Raw genomic sequence first — 20,101 nt, 5'->3', positions numbered from 1 at the left:
TCCTTTCAGTCTACTTCCTTCAGAAACATTTATTTTCTTATTCCCGGTGTGATTTTGAGCCATCCACAGTGTCAGTTACTAGTTTTGATAATCCAGGCCCTGTCCATGCCACTGAAGCTAATAAGATCAAGTTGCTGTTACAGTGGGTTATGTATGAAGAACGCTGCTGCCTTTTTGCATAATCCCTCTCATCCCATTAGACTGATGTGCATTTTACTTTGTTTTCTGTTTCTTTAAAATTTAGTGTCTTCTATTTTTTTTCTGTTTCCAATTTTTTTCCCTTTCTGTTCTGTTTTCAATTGTTCCCATCCTTCCCTTTGGATTTCCGTGTCACAGACTCCACTTCAGTTCTCTCGCTGTTATGACAAACCCTGGTTGGTAAACAGTAAAGCTGGCACCCAAGGCAGGGACAGCCATTGTCCTGACCTTCAGCTGTCCAGCCCTGAGGTAGAGTATGGCTTTGCTGAGTGGGACATGGTCACAAGGAGTTCTTCAATCATGCCAAGAACCTGTCCAACTCTTTGTTCCTGACATGAGCCAAGTCGTGTCTTCATCTCTGTAGAGCTTGCTGACACAGCTGATTGATCTGGTCCACTGTTTTCAGGGGTTTCTAACTCGGCCTCACCAACATTGGAGAGAAATAAGAGATGCCTAAGATGAGACTGTTGAAAAACCTTATAGCATGATATTGTGCAGAATGACTAATGATCATCATTCTTGGTGATGTTGTTTATAATTAGGCCTCTTGGAGTCTCCAAATGTCAGGTATACAGACGAGTTATGAACACTTGAAATTCAACTACAGTGCATGTTCACCAATGTTCTGTCTTTGACTAGAACAGGAGGAGGATTTGCAAGACCCCTGCCTTGAGTGATTGGTACTGCCACATGGGTCCAAGGATGGGTGCTGTCTTCTTCAGCCAAGCACAGTATCAGTGTCGTGACCACTGCTCTGGGAGTCCAGTTTTTCCTTCCCACTTCCTTGGCCTACGCATATGGGTCTCCGTGGCCTTGATTTGAATACTCCAGCAATTAAGCATGTTCAGACACAGTCATTAAAATGCCTAAACACTTTTGTAAGAGCAGTGTTTCAGAAACATTTTACTTTGGCTGCATGTTGTACATGCTTATAAGCCCAGTATATGGGAGGCTGGAGAATCAATATCAAGGTCAGTCTGGACTGTAGTAAGGCTGTCTCTCAAAAACAAACCAATAAACAAACAAAACCTGAAACAGAGCATGCCAGCAGCTTGTGTGGGAGCAGTATACTTTGCATCTAGCTCCTATGGGAAGTTCTGGGTTCTTGTGCCTCCAATCATCAGGCAAAGCTTCAGCCAGAGAAGTTGGAGAGGTACAGAAGCCAGTGGCTGTGAGTGAAGTGCTGCTTTAGGCCACCCCTCTCCCAGCTGAAACTCCAGTTCAGAAATCTGTCTGGTTGAGAACATGATCTGGGAACCTACTACCATCGAATCCCCAAGATTCAGCCTACTGGTCTTGGATTTTCTTCTGTAATGAATGGCTCTAGCTTCAAGAAAATATCGTTTTAAAATTTTAAATGTTTAATTATGAAGTGTAAATTCCCATGTGTTCCTAATAGATGGGCCTTTTTGTTTTGTACTCAGTGTAATTTTTATTTCACTTTACTAAAAGTGCTTTACTCACTGGTGTCCAGCCCCCATGTACTGACTTAAAACCCCAGCCCAGGGACTCCTGAGCTGTGGCTCCCAGCAGCAGTGCTCAGGAAAGATAGCTTCTGAAACTGGTGCCTTCTCCTCCTGGGTGACCAGGAAAGTTCCTGCTTGAGTGTTGATCACTTCCTGTCGCTTTTGCTTTTCCTTTTCCTTTATAAAGAAATGCAACAAATGTAACAAGATAGGTAGTTTCCTGTCTAAGTAAACATCTTAAAGGTTCTGGAAAACAACTGACCCAACTTACTACCCCCCCAAAAAAAATTGGAATGGTTTGTTGTATCAGAAGTGACATTTAAAGAAGACTTTAAAAGTTCATGTAAGAAGTGCCGTTCCTGCCAGAAGCTATAATCTACTCTTGTTACACTTCATCTATTCAACAAGGGTTTATAGAATCCTTCTTCCTGTGCTAGAGAGTTTTAGGTGCTAAAGAAAGTTCTGCTTTTATGGAGTTGGTGTAGGACAGAAAGGCGATAAGCCAGGACCTCCTACATCAGGCAGAGATGTGTATGCAGAGCAGCAGCTAGGAAAAAAGATAGCAAATTGCAAGTGGTGTTGAAAGGTGAGAACTCTGACAAGCTCATCCTTTCAACAGAGCCCTGAGGGGAAATGGGTAAGGCCATACATTTTGGGGATGAAGGGAAAATTCTACAGTAACCCAACAGGCTGAGTGAAAATCAAGAGGGCAAGACCAGGAACTTCCCTGGGCCATTGGACCAGCAGAAAGGAGGCCCAGGTGGCTAGTATGGACTGAACAAAAGGGACCATGATAGAAGTGAAGTGGGAGAAACAGGATTCGCCACTCATTTCCAAAGAGAGAAGTGAAGACATGGGCTGGTTCATAAGAGATCTTGACTTAGAGTTGTACCTACTTAGAGACAGAGATTAGACTAATAGTTGAATCTCTGGGTATTTCAAATTTCTATCCCCAAAACATTAGGAAATAAGATTGTTTGAATTTCTCTTCCTTAACTCATTACTATATTTATTTTAACTATGGTAATCTTACCATCTTAAGTCGGGGGGGGGGGGGGGTTGGTCCATCTTTAGAGGAAATTTGTCAACAAGGTAAAAAGGTATTAGCAGGGCTGGAGAGATGCCTCAGTGGTTAAGCCTCTTGCCTGCAATGTCTAATGACCCATGTTTGATTCCCCAGTACCCATGTAAAGGCAGATGTACAAAGTAGTGCATGCATCTGGAGTTAGTTAGCAGTGGCTAGGGGCCGTGGTGCACTCATTCTCATTTTCTCTCTCTCTCTCTCTCTCTCTCTCTCTCTCTCTCTCTCTCTTTCTCTCTCTCTCTGTCTCTGCTTGCAAATAAATTAATAAATAAAATATTTTGGGCTGGAGAGATGGCTTAGCAGTTAAGCACTTGCCTGTGAAGCCTAAGGACCCCAGTTTGAGGCTCGGTTCCCCAGGTCCCACATTAGCCAGATGCACAAGGGAGCGCACGCGTCTGGAGTTCATTTGCAGAGGCTGGAAGCCCTGGCGCGCCCATTCTCTCTCCCTCTATCTGTCTTTCTCTCTGTGTCTGTCACTCTCAAATAAATAAACAAAAAAAATTTTTTTTAAGTAAAAATATATATTTTTTAAATTTTTGTTTATTTATTTGAGAGTGACAAACAGAGAAAGAGGCAGATAGAGAGAGAGAATGGGTGCTCCAGGGCCTCCAGCCACTGCAAACGAACTCCAGACATGTGCACCCCTTGTGGGTCCTGGGGAATTAAGCCTCGAACCGGGGTCCTCAGGCTTCACAGGCAAGCACTTAACAGCTAAGCCATTTCTCCAGCCCAATAAAATATTTTTTAAATAAAGGTATTAGTAGACAGTTTGAAATTTTAAGTTGGAACTTAAGCCCTTTGAGTTTCATCAAAATCTTATCACCCAGGACACTGTTTAAATAAACCTTTGTTTTCCCGGACTTTTAATTTGTTTTCAAATTATCAATTATAAAGAGCCTTTATAATTGAATTCCTGCCAAAGTGTTCATCAAGTAAATATGATCTTTCATTGTTTTGAAGGTTATTCCATCATCAGGCAGCAAGTTGAAACGACCAACACCAACTTTTCATTCTAGCAGAACATCTCTTGCTGGTGATACCAGCAATAGTTCTTCTCCAGCTTCCACAGGTGCCAAAACTAATCGGGCAGGTGAGTACTCACTGGGCATGGTGGAGGGGTGAGGGCGATGTTGGGAAACAGCAGCCTGTCATCAGTATTTCACTGCTTCCCAAGGAGCTGCTGATGGGAAAGCTAGCACCTGGGGTGATGCCCAGACAGCTCTAATCTCTCACTCCCAATGCTGGGGATCCTTCTTGTTCTTGGTCAGAAATGATCCTAAGCTGGCTGTGGTGACATAATCCTTTATTCTCAGCAATCGGGAGGCAGAGGTAGGAGGATCACTGTGAGTTCGAGGCCACCCTGAGACTACATAGTGAATTCCAGGTCAGCCTGGGCTAGAGTAACACCCTGCCTCAGAGAATCCTGTGCCGCTATTTTCCATCTGCTTACATGCTGCTCACCCATCTGTGCCAAGATTATTGAGGAGCTGCCTGAGTCTGCTTTTGATGCTTGGAAGGTGGTTGTGCAGCTGAGAGCAAATGCTTCCTCCTTGCAGCAGGAAGCTTTGCAGCAGACTCACAAGCCACAGGACACTGAGCAGCTTCTGTGTAGGTGAGGAAATGCAGGTCCAGAAAGGCTATGCTTCCACACTACACAGCAGAACAGGGAGTGTAGCAACCTTGGATCTAGGTACTTGAGGGTCCATCCCTTACCTTTCTTATTAAATCTGCTGCTTTATTCTTGAATTCAAGACCCTAAGAAGTCCGCCAGTCGCCCCGGGAGTCGGGCCGGGAGTCGAGCCGGGAGTCGAGCCAGCAGTCGCCGAGGAAGTGATGCCTCTGACTTTGACCTCTTAGAGACACAGTCAGCTTGCTCAGACACTTCTGAAAGCAGCACTGCAGGAGGCCAGGGCAACTCCAGAAGAGGGCTTACCAAACCTTCCAAAATCCCAACCATGTCTAAGAAGACCACCACTGCCTCCCCCAGGACTCCGGGTCCCAAGCGATAACACTGTACAAGCACCCCACCACTATCCACGTTGAATCCTGCTCCATACTTGGGTGTATATTTATTCTAAACGGGAGAAGTTATATTGTTAAAAGTGTAAAAGAATACTTGTGTTATGAAGCTGCCTTATTTTTTTTCCTTTTTGTAAGTTACTATTTTCATGTGAATATTTATGTAGATAAAATTTGCCTCCTGGTAACCCTGTAATGGATGGGGCCCAGAAATGAAATATTTGAGAGGAAAAAAAGGCCAAGATGAGAATATGTATTTAAAAAAAAGCCTCTAAATAGGGTTTCTGTGTGGTGCAGGGTTATAAACCTGCTTTATCTTTTAGGATTATTCCTAAATGCATTTTCTTTATAAACTTGACTTGCTATCTCAGCAAGATAAATTATATTAAAAAAAAATAAGAATTCCGCAGTGTTTAAGGAACTCTTTTTTTGTGAATCAGACACCTCACTTAGCAAGAACTAAGGAGCACACTTATGGTTGCATTTCCATTGTTGTAATGTCCTGTAATTTTAGCCAAACAGACAGAACCTCATCTAGATAGCTTTTGCACAGGATTCAGCAAAAAGAGTTCATTGCAATACTGTCTCAGTACTGGATGTTTAAAGACACATGGCTGCTAGAATTCAGGGGTAAATGAAACTGTTCAGAAATTGTCTGAACATTGGGGTTTTAAACTGATTTGTAACTGTCCAGCCTGGCCATCAATAACTCCTATGCTCACCAGGACCCAGACCTTTGGCAAGGGAGATTCCTTGGTGGCATTATGAATTACAGATTTGTTTTATCTGCATTTTTTTTTTTTTTTTGCTATTTATTTAAATGGTCGATCAACTTTCCACAAACTGAGGAATGAATTCCATGAGCCTATTCTGAAAATGTGGACCTAAGACAAACATGTTCGTCCTTTAACGGAGTTCACCAGCACACTTGTTCACCAGTCCCGTTTGCTTCCGTCTTTTTGTGTAAATAAAGTCAGCTGACCAAGAGACCACAAAGGAGCTGTCTGGGGCTCCTGTTGTTTAGCTGCTGTTCTTCAGCTCCGACCATGTTGCTGTGTGATTATCTCAATTGGTTTTAATTGAGGCAGAAACTGAAGCTCTACCAATGAACTGTTTAAAAACAAGACACACTTTTGTATTAAAATTGCTTGCAGTAACAAATGTTTTGTAATTCCTGATTTTCTTCTGAACCACTACTTTATATTTAAATGTTACCCCTAAGGTATAATGTTGTAGTACTTAAATACATTATTCAAATCAAGAAATCTTGATGGATAAATTATAGAGCTCATTAATAATTTTTTTTCTTGTTTATTTTAACAAGGGAACAGTTTATTAACACAGATTATGTAGCACTCCATTTACTGTATTCAACAGATACAAACAGATATAGACATAGACAAATGTATGTGTTAGAACCACAAAACCCTGAGGTTTGAGAGCATGGGGCAAACTTTTCACAGTATTTCTGAAATATCTGTTTAATGATAGAATTTCAAAAGTGGAAACAAAATTAATCAACCTGTTACCATTCAAAAAGGCAGCTCCGTTCAGGTTCTTACCCTGCAGAGCCATCTTTCAGAAAGCTGGTTGAGGAGTGGTGTACATGGGAGATGAGCAATTGTAGACTCCGCCTTGTGGCTAAATACTGCACAACTGATCTTAATTGCCTAGTGAGGAGATGATTTCCTCTGGCTACTCTTGTCTCTTAGTTTGCACACGTGTAGTTCCAAAACATTCTACAGTGGACAGGGCTGGAGAGAGTAGCTGTCCTGAGCCACTCTTGCTAATCCAGCAGACTGCTGATGAAAGCAAACATACTTCACCTGAGGAGTGTGGAAGACAAGGGTCAGGTGAAGTTAAGAGTCCACTGGGGATCTAGCCTGAATGCAGGAGTTGGGCCAACCTAACTTCTTGTTCCATTGATGAGTGGGTAGAAAGGTATATGAGAAAGTGACTTCCATGCCATCACAGAATGAAGAAAGTGGCACAAATGGACTCCTGTTGAAGTCAGACACTTGGATCTCCTCCAGCCTTCAGTTGGCTTTATAATAAATAGAACCAAATATACTAATTCTACTGAGAAAAGGGCTAGAGAATGTGAGAAGTCCAAACCCAGACCATCTGTATTCTTGGTTATCAGGCCACACGACAGTAGAATTTAGCAAGATGTTAATGCATGCCTGCCAGAGCCGCTTGAGGCCAAATGTCCAGACCAGGGACTGTGCAGCCTGATGGATTCCACAGGCAGTGTTTATTCCTCATGGCATTGGGCAGCAAAGCAGTCAGAACTTCAGGCAGGATAGCCTTTCACCCAAATTGGTTTCTGCCTCTGGGCTGCCTGGCAGCAGAAAGGTGGGACCTGCTGGACCTCCATCATCTCTCCAGAGTGGACTGTTCTGAATTCAGATTTTCTGAATCCTTTCAGCAAACTCAGTCAGTAGTAGGACTACAGCTGTAATTCCATTAAAGAAGAACCTGTGTACAAGATACGTGGGAAGTGAACCAGACAGGTCCAACCTGAGGTAGAAGTGACTTTTAAAAATTCAGATTTGTGCCAGGCATGGTGGCGCAGGCCTTTAATCCCAGCACTTGTGAGGCAGAGCTCCGGATCACCATGAGTTTGAAGCCACCCTGAGATTACATAGTGAATTCCAGGTGAGCCTGGGCTAAAGTAAGACCCTACCTCGAAAAGCCAGAAAAGAAAAAATAAATCAGATTTGTGGGCTAGAGAGATGGCTTAGCAGTTAAGGTGCTTGCCTTTGAAGCCTAAGGACCCATGTTCTACTCTTCAGGTTCCACATAAGCCAGATGCACAAGGTCACACATGCACACACGATGGTGCACGCATCTGGAGTTCAATTTCAGTGGCTGGAGGCCCTAGCATGCCATTCTCACTCGCTCTGTCATAAAAAAAAATACAAGAAAAGTTCAGATTTGTTGTCTGCTAAGGTTTAGATGATGTAGTAATGATAGATTTATTGAATGCTTGCTATAGGCCAGTGATTAATTGAGCCAATTATATATTATACAATATCCCTCCTAATCCCATGATTCTAGGTCTCCTCAGGGATGAGAAAGGGTAAGTCGTCTGCCAAGGTCACAGTCACCAGGTGAAGGGGAGAGCCTTTCGACATTATCTTCTTCCACACCTCAGGTCCTCTCCACTTCCGCTGTTCTGGGTTCCCACTCATACCAACCATCCCCCATTTCCAGGATCCTCCTCTTTTGCCCTTTCGGGCTGTTTGTCAGCTCTTCTGGGGACGCAGCTTTCATTCTGCCTTTGGAAATGGCCAGGTCACCATCGCCAGTTTGAATGGGAACCACTAGAATGGAGGTTTGCCCAGCACAGAGCAGCCCACCCACCATACAGGGTAGCCAACTGCTGACTTGGATTCTGAGCTAAGGCCCTTCAGCAGTTAAAACCTTCTATTAGGGTTTCCACAAACGTGAGGTGCTGTGGGGGTCATGAGACTAGCTCCATCCATTCCAAGTTCAAATGAATGATTTGTGTCAGAAACAGCCCCATACTGGGCTGCTTGCAGGAGCTTGGAAGATCAGCATTACATAGAACGAAACAAGAATTACAGATCAGATGGGAGACTCCTGATGCTGTATGTGTGGAGTCAGTGATGCAGAAGGGACAGGGATTGGGGTTGGGCAGCAGACAGAACCCCTGACTGCACTCTACTGCAGTCACCAAACGTTACGGATTTGGCCTCCCAAGCAGCTTTGTCCTCTGCTCCACCACCCCATCACTTTGAAAGATAGTGCAGGCATCTGGAGTTCATTTGCAGCAGCTAGAGGCCATGGTGTGCCCACTCTCTCAAGTAAATAATTAAAAAGAAAAAAACTCATTGTCAGTCCCCTCTCTCATAACTACCTGCCTCTAACTTTGGTTCCCGAGTGTCTCTTAACACATACTGCCCTCCGCATCCTGGTACTGATCTCACCATGGGCATTTTCAATGTCTGCTTGTCAATATTCTTAGGTTAAAAGGTCCAGGTAGCAGGCTGGAGACAGCTTAGCAGTTAAGGCACTTGCCTGCAAAGCCAAAGGACCCAGGATCGATTCCTCAGGACCCATGTAAGCCAGATGCACAGAGTGGTACATGCATCAGCAGCTGGAGGCTCTGATGTACCCATTCTCTCTCTCTCTTTTTTTTTTTTAATGTATTGTTTTGGGGCACATTATTCACCTCTACAAAGCCGAAACACTGTTTGTTTTTGACAACTTCCATAATTATAGACAATAACCCATGGTAATTTCCTCCCTGCCCTACCTTCCCCTTTGACACTCTTCTCCATCATACTCCTTCCCCCTCTCAATCACTCTCTCTTATTTTGATGTCACCATCTTTTCCTCCTCTTATGATGGTCTTGTGTAGATAGTGTCAGCCACTGCAAAGTTACGGATATCCAGGCCATTTTGTGTCTGGCGGAGTGCATTGTAAGGAGTCCTACCCTTCCTTTGGCTCTTACATTCTTTTTTTTTTTTTAATTTAATTTATTAGTTTTCTTTTCAGTAAATACAGGCAGTTTGGTACCATTATTTAGGCTCATCTGTGATCTACCCCTTCCCATTAGACCCTCCTTGTTAATGAAAATGGGTCGTGCATTGTGGAGTTAGCCCCCAGTTATTGGTATGATAAATGTCTCTGCAAATCATGACCCAACATGTGACTCTGACATTCTTTCCGCCCCCTCTTCCGCAAAATTTCCCTGAGCCATGTTGGGTTCATTTTTGGTCTGCTTCAGTGCTGAGGTGTTGGGGGCCTTCCATTCTTTTTTTAAAATACTTTTTGTTTATTTATTTGAAAGTGACAGAGAGAGAAAGAGGCAGATAGAGAATGTGTGCGCCAGGGCCTCCAGCCACTGCAAACAAACTCCAGATACGTGTGTCCCCCTGTGCATCTGGCTAACATGGGTCCTGGGAAATCGAGCCTCGAACTGGAGTCCTTAGGCTTCATAGGCAAGCACTTAACTGCTAAGCCATCTCTCCAGCCCTGGCTCTTACATTCTTTCTGTCACCTCTTCCACAATGGACCCTGAGTGTGATAGAGATATTTCAGTGCTGAGCACTCCTCTGTCCCTTCTCAGCACCATGGTGCTTTCTGAGTCATCCCAAGGCCACTGCCATTTGAAAAGAGAAACTTTTCTAACCAAAAGGGAGAGTAGCATCAATATATGGGTATGAACATTAAGCAGTTTGGTGAGCATAGTATATACATTTAGCCAAACACCAGCAGATGTTACACCCCTAGGGCTCATGAATACCCCTGTCATAGGTTTTCAGAATCAGGGATGTATTCCCTCCCATGGAGCAGGCCTCCAGTCTAATTAGAGACTGGTTGGTTTCCTCCATAGCACACATGCCACTACTGCGCCCATTGGCTCATTTAGCCTGGCTGGCCAAACTTAAGGCTTACAGTTTCCACTGTTGAGTATCTCCACTGGTGATTTCTCTCTCTCCCATTGAACTGCATGCAGCATAGCTTTTTTTTCAGCTGTCAGCTAGTCTATACAGAGGAGGTTTTCAGCTCACTTCCAGCAGGATTACTCAGTGACCTTGAAGCCCAAGTATGTGTAGTCTTCAGCCATAGGGTCTTGCCATCTATTCCTGGTGGGAAATCAAGAGCAATAGCCTGTAATGTTTTGGGGGTATCAGGGACCTCCCTAGCCAACAACTCACTGGAAAGTATCCCATCCCTGAAAATTTTCTAGTAACAATCTATGGCTTTTGGTTGTTCCATTGCCCAAAAAAGTAGGGTTTCCATGACTTACTCATGTCCTCTTAGATTTTGATTAACCCTCTCCCTACCATTCCTTTACTCAATCTCTTCCCATGACCTCACTTAGGCCTTTCCATCCCCAATAATCTGTTCTTCTACTTACATATATACAATACCATCCTATTAAATCCCCCCTCCCTTTCTATTCCCTTGCTATCTATCACCTTTCTAGCTTAATGACTTCTGCAACTCAGTTTTATTCCTACTCACATAGAAGTCTAATCATCTGTAGCTAGGATCCACATATAAGAGAGAACATGTAACTTTGGCTTTCTGGGCCTGGGTTACCTCACTAAGTATAATACTCTTCCAGGTCCATCCATTTTCCTACAAATTTCATAATTTCAGTTTCTTTACCACTGAGTAGAACTCCATTGTGTAAATGTGCCACATCTTCATTATCCACTAATCAGTTGAGGGACATCTAGACTGGTTCCATTTTCCAGCTATTGTGAATAGATTGGCAATAAACATGGTTGAGCAAGTATCTCTAAGGTAGTGACAGGAGTCCTTAAAATATATGCCTAGGAGTGGTATAGATGGGTCATATAGTAAATCTACTTTTAGCTGTATCTTCCTCTCTCTTTCTGCTTCTTTTCCCTCTCCCTCAAGTAAATAAAAATAATTTTTAAAAAAGGTCAGTAGCTGGGTGTGATGGCACATGCTTTTAATCCCAGCATTCAGGAGGCAGAGGTAGGAGGATCACTGTGAGTTTGAGGCCACCACCCTGAGACAACATAGTGAATTCCAGGTCAGCCTGGGCTAGAGTGAAACCCTACCTCCAAAAAAAAAAAAAAAAAAAAAAAAAAGGCAGTGTCTTCTCTTTTTTTAAATTTTTTCAAAATATTATTTATTTATTTATTTGATGGGGGGAGAGGGAGGATGGGCACACCATGGCCTCCAGCCACTGCAAACAAATTCCAGATACATGTGCCCCCTTGTGCATCTGGCTTACGTGGGTCCTGGAGAATCAAACCAGGATCCTTTGGCTTTTCAGGCAAACACCTTAACCACTAAGCCATCTCTCCAGCCCAAGTGTCTTCTCTTTTAAATTTTTTTAATTTATTTTCAAGGACAGAGAGAGAATATGTGTGCATCAGGGCCTCTAGGCACTGCAAATGAACTCCAGATGCATGTACCACTTTGTGCATCTGGCTTTACATGGGAATCAAACTAAGGTTGTTAGGCTTTGCAGGCAAGTGTCTTAACTGCTAAGCCATCACTTCAGTACCCTGTGCCCCCGTTTTTTTTTGTTTGTTTGTTTTTGTTTTTCGAGGTAGGGTCTCACTCTGGCTCAGGCTGACCTGAAATTAACTATGTAGTCTTAGGGTGGCCTTGAACTCATGGGGATCCTCCAACCTCTGCTGGGATTAAAGGTGTATTAAAGGTGTCCAGCTCTACCTCCTTTTTGAGACATGGTAACCTGGCCTAAAACTTGCAGGGAAGCTGAGCATGGTGGCACAGGCCTTTACTTCCAGCACTCAGGAGGTTGAGGTAGGAGGTTTGTTCGAAGCCAGCCTGGACTAGAGTGAGTTCTAGTTTAGCCTGGGCTAGAGTGAGACCTTGCCTTGAAAAAAAACAGAAACTTCCAGGGATCCTCTTGTGTCTGCTTTTCCAGTGCTGGAATGACAGGTATGTACCATCAAGTCTGGCCTAAAAGTCCAGTGTCTTTATGGGCCTTACAAACCATGTGGAAATCAACCTGCTGGGTAAATGAGACTAGACACCACCAGATGATTACAGTAAAAATTTAGTTGAGGGGCTATAAAGGTGGCTCAGTGGTTAAGGGCACTTGTTTGCAAAGCCTGACAGCTGGGGTTTGATTCCCCAGTATCCAAATAAAACCAGACACACACAGGTATACATGTGTTTAGAGATCATTTGCAGAGGGAGGAGGCTTTATCTAGCATGCCCATTTCTTGCCCTCTCTCAAATGAAAAAATAAAATTATAGAGTTGAGGGCTGGAGAGATGGCTTAGCGGTTAAGCGCTTGCCTGTGAAGCCTAAGGACCCTGGTTCGAGGCTCAGTTCCCCAGGTCCCACGTTAGCCAGATGCACAAGCGCACGCGTCTGGAGTTTGTTTGCAGAGGCTGGAAGCCCTGGCGCGCCCATTCTCTCTCTCTCCCTCTATCTGCCTTTCTCTCTGTGTCTGTTGCTCTCAAATAAATAAATAAATAAATTTAAAAAAAAAATTAAAAAAATTATAGAGTTGAGGGGTTGGGGAGATAATTAATGGCTCAGTGGTTAAAGACACTTGTTGGTAAAACTTGCTTTCCTGGGTTCAGTTCCCCAGCACCAACATAAAGTCAGATGAAAAAAGTGGTTTAACCTTCCAAGGCTCAGGGTCCATTGTGGAAGAGGTGGCAGAAAGAATGTAAGAGCCAAAAGAAGGGTAGGACTCCTTACAATGCACTCCTCCAGACACAAAATGGCCTGGGTATCCATGACCTCGCAGTGCCTGACACTACCTACACAAGACCATCATAATAGGAGGAAAAGATGATGACATCAAAATAAAAGAGGGATTGAGAGGAGGAAGGGGTATGGTGGAGAGTTGAGTTTCAAAGGGGAAAGTGGGGGGGGTAGGGAGGGAGTTACCATGGGTTATTGTCTACAATTATGGAAGTTGTCAATAAAAAAATTAATTAAAAAAAAAAGAACAAAAAGCCAGGCATGGTGGCACACACCTTTAATCTCAGCACTCGGGAGGCAGACATAGGAGGATTGCTCTGAGTGGAGAGTCACCCTGGGACTACATAGTAAATTCCAGATCAGCCTGGACTAGCACGAGACCCTACCTGGAAAAAAAAAAAAAAGTTAAAGAAAAAAGTGGTGTAGACATCTGACATTTTTGCTTTTTTGTTTGTTTTTGTTTTTGTTTTTCGAGGTAGGGTCTCATTCTAGCCCAGGCTGGAATTCACTATATAGTCTCAGGGTGGCCTAGAACTCACGACAATCCTACCTTTGCCTCCTAAGTGCTTGCATCTAGCATTTGTTTGTAGCCACAGGAGACACATGAAAGCACACACTTGCAAAGAAATAATTTAGTTGGTACTTAAAAGTTTTAAATGATCTCATCAAAATGGGATTTTATAGGGTACTATGTACTTATTTGGAGTTTACTATTTCTTAGATTTTTGTTTTGTTTTGTTTTTTTTCCAAGATAGGGACTCACTCTAGCACAGGCTAACATGGAACTCACTCTGTAGTTCCAGGCTAGCCTGCAACTCACAGCAATCCTTCTACCTCTGCCTTCCAAGTGCTGGGATTAAAGGTGTGCATCACCACGCCCAAGTGGAATTTTAACTTTGAATCCACTTGGGAGGCACCACCGTCGCAGGACCCTCATGCAGGCCCTGCAAGGCCCTTTGCAATCTCTCAGGACAGTCCCTCAAGCATCTGCTTTGTCCCCAATTCTCCAAACTCCACAGAACCTGCCCCAGCCCATTTCTACAGGTGGACTACCTGAGGGGGAAAGCCCTTAACCTCTTGTGCGCCTGTTTCCTTACCTGTTAAAAAGAAAGGACTCCGGGCTAGAAGGATGGCCCAGTACCCAGAAGCAGCCAGATGCACAAGGTGGCACATGCATCTGGAGTTTTTTGCAGTGGCTGGAGGCTCTGGTGTACCCCATTCACTCTCTCTCTAAATAAGTAAATAAAATATTTTTTAAAAATTTAATTGTTTTTAAAGAAGGGATTCCGGGCTGGATAGATAGCTTAGTAGTTAAGTCATTTGCCTGCAAAGCCTAAGGACCCACAATCGATTCCCCAGTTCCCACATAAGCCAGATGCACAAAGTGGTGCATGCGTCTGGAGTTCGCTTGCAGTGGCTGGAGGTCCTGGTGCGCCCATTCTCTCTATCTGCTTCTCCCTCTCTCCCTCCCTCTCTCTCTCTCTCTCTAATAAATAAATAAATAAAATATTTTTAACTTTTTTGGTTTTATTTATTTATTTATTTATTTGAGAGCAACAGGCAGAGAGAGAGAGAGAGAGAGAATGGGCACACCAGGGCCTCCATCCACTGCAAACAAACTCCAGATGCGTGCGCCCCCTTGTGCATCTGGCTAACGTGGGTCCTTAGGCTTCAGAGGCAAGCGCTAAACCGCTAAGCCATCTCTCCAGACCAAATAAAATATTATTTTAAAAAATTTTTTGTTCATTTTTATTTATTTGGCAGTGACAAAGAGGCAGAGATAGAGATAGAGATGAGAGAGAGAGAGAGAGAGGAAGGGAGAGGGAGAGAGAATGGGCATGCCAGGGTCTCCAGCCACTGCAAACGAACTCCAGATGCATGCTCCCCCTTGTGCATCTGGCTAACGTGGGTCCTGGGGAAATCAAGCCTTGAACCGGGGTCCTTAAGCTTCACAGGCAAGCGCTTAACCGCTAAGCCATCTCTCCAGCCCCTAAAATATTATTTTAAAAAAGAAGGGATTCCAGAGCTGGAGAGATGGCTCAAAGGGCATGGAGCCTGCTTGCTTGACGGTCTGGGTTCCATTTCCCATTATCCACATAAAGCCAATTCCATTCTGTGTCCCCGAATGCACGCAGTGAGACCCTCTAGAGGAGGAAGGTGTGCAGAAAGGGAGGTCTCTGTTCTGGGACAATTGAGAAGATGAGCAGAGGTGGCGTCCCGGGACGGCAAAAGGCGGTGCAGGTCGCCAAATGACCGCGAGGTCCGCAGGGCCACGGCGGGAGCACGCACCGCGCCGCCCTGAACCCGCGTAAGGCCCGGGGACGCCGCTGTGTCCGCGCGGGACAGGAGGTGTCCACCGCAGGTCGCGCCAGAACCCCGCGGGGAGGGCCTAGAGGCGGGACGAGCTGCGGCGCCCGCGGCCCGGCTGCCGCCCGCACAGGGACCACCCCACCCTCGCGCAGGCTGGCACCCGCCTCTCCAGACCCGGCCACCGACGCGAGGCTGCCGGTCTCCGCGCCCGTCCCCACCGGGACTCCGGGTCCCGCCCGGGCGGAAGGGCGCGCCCGCGAGAGCGCAGGAGTCCGCTTCCCCCTCGCGGCCTCCGAGCGGAGCCCTGCGCGGCGGGGCACCGGGCGGGAGCCGGGACACCGGGTCACCGCTCTCCCGGCAGCCGCCTCCCACCGGAGCGTCGCGGCCCGCGCTCGCCGACGCCTGGCCGGGCGGGGTGGGCGGCTCGGCCGCGCCCCCGCGCTCCCATTGGCCGATCCGGGGAGGGGCGGGGCCGAGGGCCGCGCAGACGGCCGACCGCAGACGGCGGGAGTCCTCGGGAGACTCGCGCGCCCGACGTCCCGGGTCCCCACGAGCTCGCCGGTCGCGCTGCCCGCGGCGCGGTTCTCGTCCTCGGCGGGCGCGGCGACGACCGGCCGCTTAGCCCGTCGTCCCCAGTCCCTGCAGGGCCCCTGGCCCGCGGCGGTGCCGGCCGCGGTCACCCGTCCCGAGCCCCGACAGGTGCCCCGCGGGGGTCGCTGTGGGGACCCCGCCGCACCCGCGGCTCACACCGCCGCGTCCCGCCGCTCGCCGTCGGGGCGTCGCCCGCCCGGGGCCCCGGCCGGCTGCGGAGCGGACGCGGATGCGCGCCCGCTGAGCGCCCGCGATGCCCGCGCGCCCCGGGCCCCTGTGGCTCCTGGGCCTGGCTCTGTGCGCGCTGGGCGGCGGCCCGGGCCCGCGCCCCCCGCACGGCTGTCCCCAGCGCCGCCTGGCCGCGCGCGAGCGCCGCGACATGCAGCGCGAGATCCTGGCGGTGCTCGGGCTGCCCGGGAGGCCCCGGCCCCGCGCGCCGCCCGCCGCCGCCCGGCTGCCCGCGTCCGCGCCGCTCTTCATGCTGGACCTCTACCACGCCATGGCCGGCGACGACGACGAGGACGGCGGCGCCCCGGAGCGGCGCCTGGACCGCGCAGACCTGGTCATGAGCTTCGTGAACATGGGTGAGTGCGGGGAGGATGTCAGGGCCGCAGTTTCCACGCGTGAGTGGCTGGCTGGAAGATGACAGCGGTCTCACGCTAACGCGGGCTGCAGAGGGATGCGGAGGCCCCAGGTAGGGACGGGGGACTGGAACACGAGGGGGCGCGGTGTGAGACTTGATTTGGCCAAGGCTGGAAGATCTCGGGGGCAAGACATGGGTTCCAAGGGGCGTTTCTCGCTCCCAGCACCCTCAGGAGTTGGAGTCTGGTGATGTCCACCCTCCCCCCAGGTGGGGCCCTGAGACCTATGAGTAAATGAGGCTGTGATGCTGTCACTGTGATAAGGGCAAACCTGAGGAGAGGGACAAAGTTCATCGTGGAAACCTGTGGTCATATCATCAAAGTGACCAGAGCTGACCCACATGCCCTGACAGCAGGCTCTTTCTGACAGCAGGAAGCCCGTGGGTGGGGTGCACTGTTTGGAGGTGGAGAAGTGGACAGACTTAGCTCAGTGACCAAGGACTGTGGTCTGTGGGCTGGGCCCCAGCACCTGGACTTTGGCCTGGCGTGGAGTGAGCGTCCAGGACTGTGAATGACCCAAGGGACAGCTGGGATTATTCTTCTTCCCAAAGTGTGCCTCTTCCTTTCTGTAGTATTCTCCCCAAATTATGGGGCCAGTTCCTTCGAAAGGCCTCAAAGGACCTTCTCCCAGAACATTCATATGCAGGTCATGACTTTTCATTTGGTCAAGACCCTCTCCCCCCTCCACCTACCCCTTGTTTTGTCTGTCTGTGATAGGCAGGGGTCTAGGCTTGGATTGGACAGACCGCAGGCTTGGTCTGAGTATCAGGAGACGAGACTGAGAGCAGGGAGAGGACCTGAGCCATGGCCACCGAAGTCCCCTTTACCCACAGCAGGGCACATCGTCTCCCAGCAGCCTGTGACCAGCCGCCACCTACATCTTGTCTCCCAGGTGAGGGCAGGGCCCTACAGAGAGGAGGTAGCAGCTCTTAAACAGCTCAAGAAAGGCTCAGGCTGCCTGACTACGTTCAGTGAGCAAGTTGGTGACATCCCTTCCAGGGTGGACAGAGCTTCTGGAGGGTGTGGGCAGAGGAAAACATAGGAGACCAGGCCACAGCAAACATGTGGGGTTCTTGGCCACTTGTTTTCTATAGGAGGACAGGAAGCGGGGAAGAAAGCTAAGCTTCTGCTCCCCAGCCCAGAGCTGGCGATGGCTGAGATGGGAGCGAGAGAGCACAGCACACTGGGAGACAGTGGCTAAGCAGCCCTGGAGCCCACAGCCAGGACAGACCATGGCCAGTGGGATCTGGATGCCGCCTTCCTGCTCAGAGAGCAGGGTGGGGACTTAGGACAGACCACATGTGGGACTAGGGCTGCTCCATCCTCAAGGACAGGCTGACCTTGGTGCTCTGTACTGAGAAGAACTGAGGATGGAGTTGCCCAAGAATGTCCCCAGGGAAGCTGCTGATCAGAATGAGTCACTGCTCCTGCAAGTCTTGCTTTCCCATGCGCATCCTGTGCATCGAGACATGCTCAGCCCTGGTGCGGCCTGTTGCCGAGAACAGAGCAGGACCCTCCGCCTGCTGTGCAACTTCAGGGGAGCCCCTTGTCCTCTGAGCTTCAGGTCCCTCCTTCTAAAATGGGGTTTATAGCGATCTATCCTCAGGGCTATATAGCATTGAGTGATAGATGGATAGGAACTGAAAGGCAGCCCCACTCTGGAGGATGAACCAGGGCCTGGCCACTGCTCATCCCCGTCCCTCTTCAGCCTAGCCTCATTGTAGATACAAGAAAATCCTCATGTGGCTGCATACGATGACTCATGCCTGAAATATGAACACTTGGAAGGCCGAGGAAGGAGAATTTCCACAACTTCAAGGCCAACCAGGGCTGCATAGCATGTTTGAGGCCAAGGCTTTAGAGTACAGCCATGTCTTAAACAGAAAGAAAAGGACTGGAGAGATTGCTCAGTTGTTAAAGGCACTTGCTTGCGAAACCTAACAGCCCAGGTTCAATACCCCAGTATCCGCATAAAGCCAGATGCACAAAGTGGCACATGCATCTGGAGTTTGTTTGCAGTAACAGGAAGCCCTGGCCCACCCATACTCACTCTCTATTTCTCTCTCTCTGTCTCTCAAATAAATAAACATTAAAAAAGAAAAAAAAACATGGGGTTGGGGATTTAGCTCAGTGGATAAGCGCTTGCCTGGTTCAGTCCTCAGCACCAGCAAAAAAAAAAAAAAAGAGAGAGAGAGGGAAGAAGGAAGGATTGATTCCCATGTGTCTATGTCTATGTCTTATACAAAATGAAGCCCAGAAATCGATTCCAAAAGCCAATGAAAAAGGTGTGTATTGTTTTTAGAAGAAGAAAAAAAAAAATACCCTTTGACCTGTCACAGTCTTCACTTGGTCCAGACAGTAGTATATGAACCTGGTTTACCATCCCCATTTCATAGACTCTAAGAGGTTAAGTGGCCAGTCCAGAGCCACATGGCATGCCCAGGGTGTAGCAAGAACTCTTCTCTGTGGAGACGCTAACAAGCACTTAGTTCCCCCCACCCACCCGCGTGGCACCTATGACAGGCTGATTCCGTCCAAGTTCACGCTGGCGAACTAGTGGATTGGGCTTCCTTATACAGCATGAGCAAAGAACTACTTACCAGAGTGTGGACACTCTAAAATGCCGGAGCTTTACCATCACAAAATCTCACCCCAGCATGGACGCCCACCTGGTAGCTGCATAGGCGAAGCTCTTGGGCCTTTGAGCTTCTGCCCTCTGTATGCTCCTCTCTCTCCCAGAGATCGCAAGGCTTCTTTGCACACAGCTGGTACTGGGGATGCCTGCCATCTCAAATGAGGGTCTAAGTGACCCTCCCCACCTTTCTCCTTCTATGGGATAATATCAACAGGCCCAATCTCAGTGTCCTTCGTGAGCAGTTGCAGCTGCTTCTGATAAAGATGGCAGTGATTTTTGCAAGCAAGCCCCTTTAACTGCTAAGCTGTTTTCACTGCCCAGGCAGTTGTTTTTTTCTTTGAAGAGCACATCATGCAACACAGGGCCACATCCACGACTGTGGGCTCCAAATCCTGTTTCTACCCACGCTGTCTTTGCGTGCTTCATTAGGATCTCGACCCACGCTGTGGATTAACAAGCAGGCCTTTGTTGGGCGGCAGCCACACTGTGGGCGGCCCTCAGAGGGCCTCTATTCTGATGGCTCGCAGCACCAGTAAAACTCTCCCAGCTGGAGTGGTTTTAGCTGGTAATTAACCAGGCCTTGTGTGGGGATTAGACTCAGACCAGGATGCCTTCCTGTTGGGAGGCCTAGGCCCAACCTTAAAGGTGGGGTCCCCAGAACCAGAGTGAGATTTAAGTGCAGTGTCAACCCCCGTGGCCCTGTGGGGCACGTGGATCCTGTTCCTGATACCCCCGAGCCCAGGGAGAAGAGTCCTGAGCTGAGCTGCTGCCCTGACCAACTGACCCAGGTTCTTGTCTTCCTCTTGGGACGTAACCCATAGTCTCAGCTTGTCTCTACCCCTGTCCCCTCGCTTCTCTAGTCCTGGGATTGCTCTTCCAGTCAGTCTACAGTGATGGTGTCAGAAAAGTGAGCTGCCTCCCTGCCCCATCCCTGGGCTGGGTGACATCAGGAAG

General features: G+C 47.9%; 2 protein-coding genes across 17 annotated transcripts in view; both read left to right on the top strand.

The window, feature by feature from the left end:
- Macf1 (microtubule actin crosslinking factor 1) overlaps nucleotides 1-6,065 on the top strand; it is a 436,027-nt gene extending 429,962 nt beyond the window's left edge. For all 16 annotated transcript variants that reach the window (XM_045149529.1, XM_045149530.1, XM_045149528.1 and 13 more), the window contains 2 exons: nucleotides 3,709-3,838; nucleotides 4,501-6,065. In XM_045149529.1, the coding sequence (XP_045005464.1) occupies nucleotides 3,709-3,838; nucleotides 4,501-4,757 (387 nt within the window). In that variant the 3' untranslated portion in view covers nucleotides 4,758-6,065. The remainder of the gene's footprint in view (nucleotides 1-3,708; nucleotides 3,839-4,500) is intronic.
- A 10,059-nt stretch (nucleotides 6,066-16,124) lies between these two features.
- Bmp8a (bone morphogenetic protein 8a) overlaps nucleotides 16,125-20,101 on the top strand; it is a 42,917-nt gene continuing 38,940 nt past the window's right edge. Inside the window, exon 1 of the mRNA XM_004665129.3 lies at nucleotides 16,125-16,455. Coding sequence (XP_004665186.3) covers nucleotides 16,125-16,455 — 331 coding nt within the window. The remainder of the gene's footprint in view (nucleotides 16,456-20,101) is intronic.

This window comes from Jaculus jaculus, chromosome 5 (assembly GCF_020740685.1).
Source record: "Jaculus jaculus isolate mJacJac1 chromosome 5, mJacJac1.mat.Y.cur, whole genome shotgun sequence".
Lineage (NCBI taxonomy): Eukaryota > Metazoa > Chordata > Mammalia > Rodentia > Dipodidae > Jaculus > Jaculus jaculus.
The sequence above is the reverse complement of the archived record's forward strand: the minus strand, read 5'-3'. Positions and strand labels throughout refer to the sequence as shown.